The 9,912-nt window shown below is 46.2% G+C and overlaps 2 protein-coding genes across 4 annotated transcripts in view; both read right to left on the bottom strand.

Moving 5' to 3' along the window:
- tfap2e (transcription factor AP-2 epsilon) overlaps positions 1-3,928 on the bottom strand; it is a 13,582-nt gene extending 9,654 nt beyond the window's left edge. Inside the window, exons 1-2 of one of the 2 annotated variants that reach the window (XM_070985446.1) lie at positions 3,788-3,928; positions 1,092-1,535 (exon numbers count right to left, since the gene is read on the bottom strand). In XM_070985446.1, coding sequence (XP_070841547.1) covers positions 1,092-1,535; positions 3,788-3,826 — 483 coding nt within the window. In that variant the 5' untranslated portion in view covers positions 3,827-3,928. Of the gene's footprint in view, positions 1-1,091; positions 1,536-2,923; positions 3,176-3,787 lie in introns of those variants that run through there. The other variant, XM_070985447.1, reaches the window with a different exon arrangement.
- A 1,220-nt stretch (positions 3,929-5,148) lies between these two features.
- On the bottom strand, positions 5,149-9,726 carry ncdn (neurochondrin). Of its 2 annotated transcripts, none has more exons than XM_070983937.1 (8): positions 9,673-9,726; positions 9,252-9,463; positions 8,006-9,062; positions 7,760-7,929; positions 7,414-7,652; positions 7,100-7,315; positions 6,794-6,936; positions 5,149-5,831 (listed from the first exon to the last, which is right to left on the bottom strand). In XM_070983937.1, the coding sequence occupies exons 2-8, from the start codon at positions 9,447-9,449 to the stop codon at positions 5,413-5,415; spliced, it is 2,442 nt and encodes an 813-aa protein (XP_070840038.1). In that variant the 5' UTR covers positions 9,450-9,463; positions 9,673-9,726; the 3' UTR covers positions 5,149-5,412. The 2 variants fall into 2 exon arrangements, with proteins under 2 accessions (XP_070840038.1, XP_070840040.1); XM_070983939.1 differs by lacking the exon at positions 9,673-9,726 and adding an exon at positions 9,551-9,592.
- Between the last annotated feature and the right edge of the window lie 186 nt (positions 9,727-9,912).

Below are 9,912 nucleotides of genomic sequence, written 5' to 3'. Positions count from 1 at the left end.
CTCAATAAACCATAGAAACTATTCTTCTCCCCCCAAAAAACCTGCAGGAGGCGAGAGGGCTGCAGTGTGAGCAGGAGCACTTTGTCTCCGCGCGAGGCATCGCGTAATGCTGCATGGATGTCCTGACGAATAATAAGACTAAGACGGGCTCATGTCACCGAGAATTTTAGTCCAAAAATATTCAGAAAAGTCATTTATGTTTTCAAAACGTCTGAAAAAAACTCGTAAGACTTCGGCCGAGGCTTCTGTGGAACTGAATTCCAGTCAATAAGCTCAAACTCAGCTTAAAAATCTTAATAAACCCAAAAAGCATCTCTGCTCAAAAATGTGGGGAGAAAAAACAAACTGTTAAAAATGAGAAATCATGTTAGAAAAACGTCCAACAGGCCGCGTTAAACCAAAAGTGAGGAGAGTCTTCTAATGTGTTATTATTTGTTAATTCACGAAGGACGTTTCAGAGAAAAAAAAAATCTGCTAATGAAACTGCAGAAAAGAATATTTCAGACCTGCCATCTCACTCCACTGGTACACAGATCTGTTTTACTTTTTATTTTTTACTCTGCAAGCGACGCACAACTGTTTTCCTTCTGGTTTTGATATCAGACACCAAAACTGCTCGTGTGGATTTTTTGGGAAAAATTCTGATAAAATAAGCTGCAGCTCCGAAGGAGATTTCAAGATACAAAATAGAATAAATAACAGATGAAAATTCCCAAATCAATGGAAATGATTAATGAAATGTGACAGTTGTTAATTAAAGGTGTTTACTTTAAAATCAACTTTATTAATGTGTTTATTTCATCATCGTTCGAAGGAAAAAAGGACATGGACGACAAAAAGCCTCAAGGCCTTTTTGCCAACATCCACGTATTTTTAAGTATAAGACATATTTTTGAACTTATTTTCCATGATATTTGTGTTTGTATAAAAATGAAGAATCAAAGAGGCCCGCTGGAAATTTTGTTCATAGAGAGTTCATGTTTGTGCTCACTCGTCTTGTACCGTGTGACTTTTACGCACGCTCTACCCGGTGCTCAGCGCCAACGCAACCCAAGGATGGAAAACCCAAATAAATAAACAACTGAAGTCACCTGAAGATCCTCCAGGCCGTGATGTCCCAGGTGCATCCCGAGAGGACCGTCCCCGAGAGCGGCAGCACCTTCCCCGAGACCGTGCAGCAGCCGAGGCACAGCTGCATACTCCCGCCGGGGGTCGAGGCTCAGAGCCCGGTGCGACTGTGACAGGAGTCCCCCCTCCTCGGAGCGCGACCTCTGCGAGTGCCATGCCGCTTGCTGATGCTGATGGATGGAGTTAATGGAGGGGTAGGGGTCTGACAGGTGGGAATACGCTGAGTCCTGGCTCTGGGAGTATGGCAGAGAGGACTGGGGATAAGGGGGAGGGAAGTACGGAGGCTGGAAGTCTGAGGCCGGAGTGTGGCAGAGCGGGGGAGCGGAGGAGTAGGCGGCCTGGTTCAGGGAGGACAGCTGGGAGAGTCGCCCACTCGGCGAAGAGCCGCTTAGTCCGTCTGCGCGGTCCTGCGGAAAATGAAAAAGTTTGCTTCGTATCAGGAGCTCAGACACTTTATCGACCTGCTCTCCCAAAGGCGAAAAACGCGACTGACGATTCCATCAAATGTCAGACAGATTCCAAAAGTTCAGAGCCGCGGGAAATGCACCTTTTTTAAAACTGAAGCGCGGATTGCAAGAGCTGCATTTGTCTACAGATAACTCACAAAATCCCCAACTTAAAAAATATAAACGATTGTACTAACACGAAGCCTCAACAGCCCATAAATAAATGTATTTCCATTCGTATTAGGTGGCTGGAAATAGCAGCAGCGCTTGAAGTGATGCGCACTGGCAGAAGACGCCCTCGGCATCGCTGCTGAACAGTGTCAGGAAGGTCACAGCCACCAAGAAGCCGCACAAAGGACAGGTAATGCACAGCAGCAACAACACGTTGCTCCGGGAGGGGGTACATCTGTAAATAATCTGTCACCCTGTCAACAAGCCACACTGGCCCCCAAACTGAAAAGCAGAGGGGGGAGGGAGAGGGTTCATTCAGCCTGACGAGGCGCAGAAAAGCAATTTTATTTTGACTTTTACAAGTTTAACCCCTCGTGGAAAAGAAATACAGCGTGCAACAATTAACATGTAGTCCACTAGCCTACATTTCCTCTCACACACATCCTGGTTAAATTGGATTTTTTTCCCCAAAGCTGGGTCAACCGGATCAATGCCGTTGTGGTGGAACAATGTCCATTATCTGCCAGCCGGAGAGGCCCGCTGCCAGGTTAAAAGCACACACATACAGTCTGTATCTGCCACGCATCACCCACACTGAGCGGGGCTGCGCCCTCATCATTTCAGCCTGACAAAGTTCACATTTGAAGCTGGAAAAGCGACAACACTCCTGCAGAAAGATGGGCCGTGTCTCGGCATGTCACAGGGTTGGCAGTGAGTGGACACTTCACTGTCAGTCGGTCTCACTTCGTTGTGACACCGTGCAGACAAAGACCGTCTCCGCGGACAGACGCGCAGCAGTAAACTGAGCGTCAGGAGGGCTCATTGGGAAGTATGGACCCTTAATGACTCTCCTGGAGAGCAAAGAACAAGCCATTTTACCAGAGATGTATTTAATTATCAGCCCCCAAAATCACCAGGGGCCACCACACTCAGCAAACTGACAGTCGTTATTCACACACATAAAAATGCATCACATTGTTCAAACCATTGAAGATTTTTATGCACTTTAATTTACTCATATTTAGCTGTTTTTAAGTGGTGATAGAACATTAGACGCGCGCTCTTTCAGGCACTGACAGTACAGAAAATAAACTCTTTCCTAAAATTGAGTTGCATTAGTGATAAACAATCAAAAAAAAAAAAAAAAAAAGCTCAAAACACGACTCTATCAAACTCACCATAGCCGAATAGGTGTGGATTAACATCTGGACCACAGTGAATACCCCCAAATTTGAAAACTCAACAGGACGCGCAGGCTCCCAACGACTGAAAGGTGTCACGAAAGGCTCCGAGATGTAATCCAGGCTTGTTTAACGGTCCATTAAATTCAAAGGTGTTATTTACTTTTCCTTATCTCTTCTCTTGTTTCTCGGAGCTCTTTCTACGCACTGATGAAAAGCTGCTGCCAGACACGCACACACAGAGTCCTCCAGTCTCTCCATGAGCGCACTACTTATAGGTTTTGCGCGCACCCGGCAGAATGAGGGGAGGGGTCGACAGGGTCCACTTTTCTTAAAGAGATATATTCATTCAATTACCGGCCGCTAATTCAAACACACTCGCTGTACTTTGACATTTATTGTTTGTTTCGTTTAAAAACTGGCACCGAATCAAAATATGGATTTTACGCACAGAGATAAACTTTGAAATATCGGTGTTTTGAGATGTTTAGTGAAGAAGCATCTGAACATGAACACCATTTAAATCACATTTCAACAAGAAAATCATTTTCTCTGTCTTCAGTCGCTTTTACGCACGGGCATCCAGCTCCCTGCAGTCAAAGATTTTGGTGATTATCGGTTTAAAACTTCAAATAATGTAATTTTCTCCAAAAAAATTTACCTAAACTGAGTCACGCACACGTTCAACAGTCGACAGATGAATTTTCTGAATTCAGCTTCACATAAAAACAAACGAACGGGCCCAGCAAGTGCAGCTTTTTACGCAACAATGATGGACTTCCACATAGCAGACCTGCTGTACATCCGAGGAGAGAAAAACTGCAGCGGAGAAAACAGAAAGCTCTGCGGTGTTTCTGTTACCTGCAAGCCGTCAGTCTTGGTTCGGGACTTCCAGAGCATGGTGACGGCGGTGCTGGTGGCTCTCAGTCTGGGTGTCAAGCTGCAGCTGCTGAGGGGTTAATGTGACGCGGTGGATGAAGAAGAGACGGGCTGAAGGTACAGAGAGGAGTGAGTTAGTTTGAGAGACGATGCAGGAGTTTGTATGGATGGGTGTTGGGGAGGGGGGGTGGGGGGTCGTAAGAAAAGGAGGGCGGGAGGTGACAAGAGCCGCGGATGGGGTGGCTGAAAACTTTTTCACGGTTTGAGTGTTAACTGTAGGATCAGTATTCAGCGCTGAATGAGAAAAGAGACATCCAGCCGATGATGATGACAAGGCAAAGGATCACTGCTGCAAATGTGATTTTCTTCCTTCAGAAGACAGTGGAGCATTTTCATCGTGCTTTTCTGGTGTATTTGTCATTAGAAAAATTAGTTTAATATGAGAAAATAATAATAATAGTAATATATATATATACGGAATAAATATGAAGCTACATTTAATATTTAATTGAGATCACTCACTTAACGAAAGCGCTGTATTAATAACTGAAAATGTGACTGTTGTGTGCGATCTGCATTTTTTCCTCTATCATATCTCTCCAACATTTCATTGCATATGATGACCAAGTTTTTTCTCTTAAATTATAGCCAGGAAGCAGAATTAGGGGGGAAATCAAACACAAACATAAAATCATCCAAAAGTTGCACATTCAGATGTCCCTCTGCAAATGCGCAGCTTTATAGAAAGAAGGTGACAGTTAATGCGAACTTCAAGGCAGATTAGACCCAAACAAGTCTCAGTGCGACATCTTGTGGTACTTCATGGAAACACTTCATAGACTCTTGGATTAGGATCATGTGACATCCTGGTTTATAAGGTTTGAACACCTCCGTCACGTTTTTTCCACGAAACTGCATAAATAATACAGCTGCCTTCAGGTCATTGAAGGACTTGAGACTCAAGTTGGACGCTTTTTTTAATCAATAAGGCTTGATAACTTCTCTGAGACTTTACCTGAGGCTTAAAAACAAAAACTTTGCAATTTTTTTTTAGAAATTATCCCAGAAAAATTAAAAATGACGGGCAATCCTTGTATTGCTTCACAGCTTGAATATTGAGTATTAGGCCTGTGCCTTAGAGGAACATGTCTAAGTTATGTAAAAAACATTGTGAGACTTGAGTAGGACTCGCCTCAACGAGTCTTACAAACAGCTCGGGTTCAGGTTCGACTAGCTGGTGGCAAAAAAATAAATATCGTTAAAAGCTGGATAAGAAAGGAAGACACCTGAGCAGTAACACGGGCAGAAAGAGAGGCTGGTTGGACTTTTTTTTTTTTTTTTTTACAAAACAGCTCTTTATTAAAGGTATTAACATTTCACAGTTGACATGGATGAAACTGCTTGAGTCTTCTCGGAGCACACCTGGTGAAAGCTCATTCGGAAACACGGACTGGCTGGCATTATCTGAGATCTTTCATGTTTTCCTTATGAGAAAGTCTGGGACAGCAGGTGACACATTATTCATGTCTGGCTTCAGTAATAGTCCTCCTTTGTTGCTCCATTTTCCAGTCTGCAAGTAAAAAACATTGTCTGGCAGCAGTTTGGTTTCACTTCACTCCCACTGACTTCTTCAGGTTCCTCATACAGCTTAAAGCTCCTTTTCCATTTCTCATCATGTCTCCAATCTCCATTTTACAGACCGGGCACTGGTCTGCCATGGCACACAGAGCCTCCTCTAGCGCCCCCTGCGTGTGCTGGTCAGGTAGTGCGCTGCACTGACTGAGCATTGCGAGTGTGTGCTTGAGCCAACCTTCCTCTCTGACCACGGCGGTGATCCAGGGCTGAGCGCGGACGCAGCCTCCCAGAGCCTGCAGACCCAGCCTCCAGAGCTCTGCAGCCTCGTCCCAGCTCTCCTCCCAGCTGAGGCTCACCTTAACCGGGCCGGGGCTGGAGCCAGAGGCCAGGGCGCTGCGGAGGAAGCGGAGAGCCGTGGAGAAGAACCGCCTCTGGCTGGCTTCAACTGAGCCTGGAAAATAAGTATGCATTGCAAGCAGTGTTTAATATTTCTGAACCAAAGCTACCCAATATGCTTATATCTAACTTTAAATGTGATTTTAAAAAGAACGATCAAGAACACACAACTACAAAAAATGAGAGGTTGCAGGAGTGTCACCAAAGTATTTTACAGTCATAGCTGCAATAATTGTGGCCACTAGGGGGCATAAAAACATTAAATTAAGATGAGATACAGTCATCTCTCAGTAAGATTGCCTCCTTTCTCATTGTGCACACACAGCAACATGAGACCATTACTGATCACCTGATGAATGTCAGTCCACTATTCTACGTTAAGCTCGATTTAACACCCTGAATCCACTCAGAAAAACATCTCGTTCTTGTTCTAGATGCTCAACGATGATTACCAGCCACCAACAACGAGCGAAGACAAGCTAAAAAGCTCTAAAAAGCTTCAGAATTGTGTCATGATTTTGGCACTATGACTATGATTAACACAGGTTTAAAGACAATCTCTGAGACTCAACATTCGCTGAGGTTTTAAGAGTAACTGTTATGTCTACAGCCTCGATCTGCATCTCCTGCACAGCAGTGCTTCTGCGCTCCCATAGGCCTTTCTCAAAGCAAAGGAAGGAAATGCACCAGGGTAACTAATAACATTAGTAATGGCCGCATTCCAGTTAAATATGCCAGTTCCACAGCCCTGTGTTGGCCTTTTCCACAGAAAACATTTTGACACGTTACAGCAGGAAACACAACAAATGGATAAAGGCTGAATTCCACTGAGCTGCGTCTGTTTCAACACCGAATAAAAACAGAAATTCAAGCACTCAAACAGATTTGAAGGTTTGCTGCTGTGCACTGTAGAATGAGTGCAGAATTTTATTACATTGTTGTTACATTATTACATGATACCTAATGCACAGAGCGTATTTGCATGCAATCAACCACAGTAGAAAGGTTAATTTTCACCTGGAGGAGCTGATTTGAGTCTGCCCATCATTAGTCCCAATGTGCAGTAATTTGCTGCTAGGACCAGGAGACTGGGTTTATGCACCAAAACAGGAAGTGCTTCACTTAGAAGAGCCTCCAGCGTTCTGAAACATGGGTCCTTCCTAGATTGCAAAACAGAAAAAATGTACGCCATCATCAACGGCAAGCACGAACAGCGATATCTCAGAAGTGATGGTTATGAATCAAACATTTTTGGTATTGTCTTAACAACAGATCGTTCCTTCGCAGCCTTCAGATGAGCATTTGACTTTGTAAACCAGCTACCTGACTCTCTCTGGCTCCGTGACGGTGAAGTTGAGGAGGGCTGAGCAGGCTGTCTCCATGCTGGGATCCCTGGTCGACGACGCCCCACTTTTCCCCTTGAGGGAAGTCCAGCACTGTGACAGGAAGTCCACCAGCAGGGCTGGGGCGTCGAGGGTCAGCAGCACCTTCCTGGGACCTTCCTCTGCCGACAGGTGGCACAGAGCTGGGAGGAGATACCTGAAGAGAGGGAAGAGGACGCAAGGGGAGAAGAGAAAGTCCTGTCAGATGACTGCAGCATATATGGAGTAAAGGATCTGTGTTTCAGTCATCTTTACCTCAAAGGCTCTTTGCCCGTCCACGTCTCCCTCTCCTCTCTGACGGACATCTTTGTCATCCAATCAGAGAGGCCCTGCTCGGGGCTCTCACCCTGCAAGTGGCTCCGGGAGTATCCGATCAGGAATGGCAACAGTCCAGTCACTTCCTCCTTCAGACAGGAAGTCTCCTCAGCCAGCCATGAGCACAGAGAGCGGAATGTGGCGAAAATGAAAGGGTCACCATAGCGACTTGGATCCACCTATGTTAACAGGAAGAGACGAGGAAGTGTGGAAGAAAAGTAAATACTTGAAATGCAAAGAGTGAGCTTGTTGGGTCCAAACAGGAGCTTAAACGTCGCTCTCTCACCTGCTGCAGGTGGTACACTAGAGCAGAGAAGGCCTCCTCCAGCACCCTGAGGACCTGCCTGCTCTGCTGCAGACTGAGTGAAGTGATGGAGGTCTGAGGAAGTGCAGTGGTCTGAGACACTCCCAGACAGCAGGCCTGCTCTATGGCAGCCTCCATGATTCGGTAACAGCCTGTTGGATGGTCAAATGTTCAGGATGGGCAGATGTTGTAATACAATCAATATACTATTTCAGATAAGACCACTACCTGTGAGTGTGTGCTGCAGCTCTGGGTTCAGTTCGTTACCAGGCGGCTCCTCCAAACCCATTCTGACCTCCACGCAGGCCCGGTTCACCAGTAAGCAGCAGAACTTTGGCGGACCCACCAGCTCCCATCCACACAAGTCCAGCAGACAAGCACTGAGGACCAGGACCGGTCCGATGTCTCTTGGTGTCAACTTAGCCTGCACCATGGGTCTCAGTGCCCCCCACACACGGGCCACGACCCCCTTCAGCTCCTCACTCTCTGCTAACCCACCTACTGGGGGGAGAAACTGAACCAACTGGGCACACATATTCAGCCTGGTCTGGTCTCTGGCTTGGCAGAAGTCTTTGGAGAGCCTGATCAGCAGACTGAGGAGTTCTACAGGGTGTTTACTCCACACTTTGTCTTTCATTTTACCTGAGAGGAGGCAACCAAGCAAGGCGAGCCCCTTCTCTTGACTGAACGTCTGGTTTTGTTCCACTGCTCTGCACAGAGCAGGTATGGCACCCCTGTTCAGCAGCTGGTCAGGGCCTCTTGGTAAGGCGCACACAGCTGTGAGAATCTGGTAGCAGTCAGCAGCCATGGCTTCATCTACCTCAGAGGAGAGGGTGTTTTCTTGAGATGTAGATTCTTTGTTTACTTCACTGCCATCGCCATCCTTTTTCTTGCTGGTCTTGCCCTCTGATTCTGTCACACCGGCAGGATTACTTTGTGTGTTTGCACTCTCTGCTGATTGGACTTTACTATCTGGACTCTGCCCCGTCTCTCCAACTTGGTCCTGTTCCCGGTGCTGCTGGCTGACAGGACCGTTGGCTAAAATGCCCAGCACGAGTGGGATGGTGGTGAGGAGCTGCGGATGAGAGGCCATGTCTGGGTCTGTGCTGAGGGCAGCCAGCAGAGCCGTGCCAAGCGAAAGGAGTTCGTGTGGGGGTAAGCCGGAGTGGTCATTCCCTCTGACTGCAGTCACCAAAAGCCGAGCTGGAAGGGTCAGGCTAACAGCCTCAAAGATGCGCCTTAAAGTGGGTTTGTCGAGCTGGTTTGCTGGACACAAGCGAGTTATCTGATGACAAGGGGAGGAAAACAACACAGTGCTCAGTGCTGAGGTCTGATCAAGTGGCCCTTCAATACTCTACATACATATGCCTCCCTTTATAGCCTCGGTTAACAGTTTAACAGTTTAATAGTTGCTAAACTAATATTAGTGGTGAGGGTCAGTGGAAACTGTGTATCCTCAGTATAAGACACTTACCAGCAGGAGAGCAGCTAATGTGTGACTGTCATTTTTAGCATGCCTGAGTGTGTGAAGACACCTCTCCAACACCTCTGTCTGAGCATCAGTCAGTCCTCCTCCTGCATTCATCTCCGAGCCTCCTCCAGCTTCTCCCTGCTCCCCCTTTCCAGAAGGTACGCTGTTCACGGCAGGTGTAACGTCGGCACTGTCAGCCATTATGACCCTGGTAACTATGTAACCAAGAGAGGAATGAAAAGTAAGCAAACTTTAAAAAGGAATTGAAAAGCTAACTGTTAATCATGCCATTAGCTCCACACCGTTGAGGGTAAGACGAGTGGCATAATCTACTGACTTTAATTTTGTTTGCTGAGTCGAGTTACGCTTAGCAAGAAATCGACATTTAAAATTTGAATTAGTAAACCATCAGAAAATAACATACTTTGTTGACAGCCCTTTCACGCGCGACAACAACTCGTGAGCACTTTCCGGAAGTGAATTGTCAAAACAACACCGCCAGAAACCAATGAAAACGCTCCAACAATGACAAAGAACCAATCACAAGATGGATACTTGGAAAGCGGAGACGCCATTTTGGACCGTTTCCGAACGTTTGAGAAGCGAAGAAGTGTTATTTTAGAGGCAATGGAAGACATTAACTGTTTTTTTTTGTTTTTAACAT

This window comes from Chaetodon trifascialis, chromosome 17, assembly GCF_039877785.1.
Source record: "Chaetodon trifascialis isolate fChaTrf1 chromosome 17, fChaTrf1.hap1, whole genome shotgun sequence".
Classification (NCBI taxonomy): domain Eukaryota; kingdom Metazoa; phylum Chordata; class Actinopteri; order Chaetodontiformes; family Chaetodontidae; genus Chaetodon; species Chaetodon trifascialis.
Note: the sequence above shows the minus strand (reverse complement) of the source record. Positions and strands in the feature narration are given on the sequence as shown.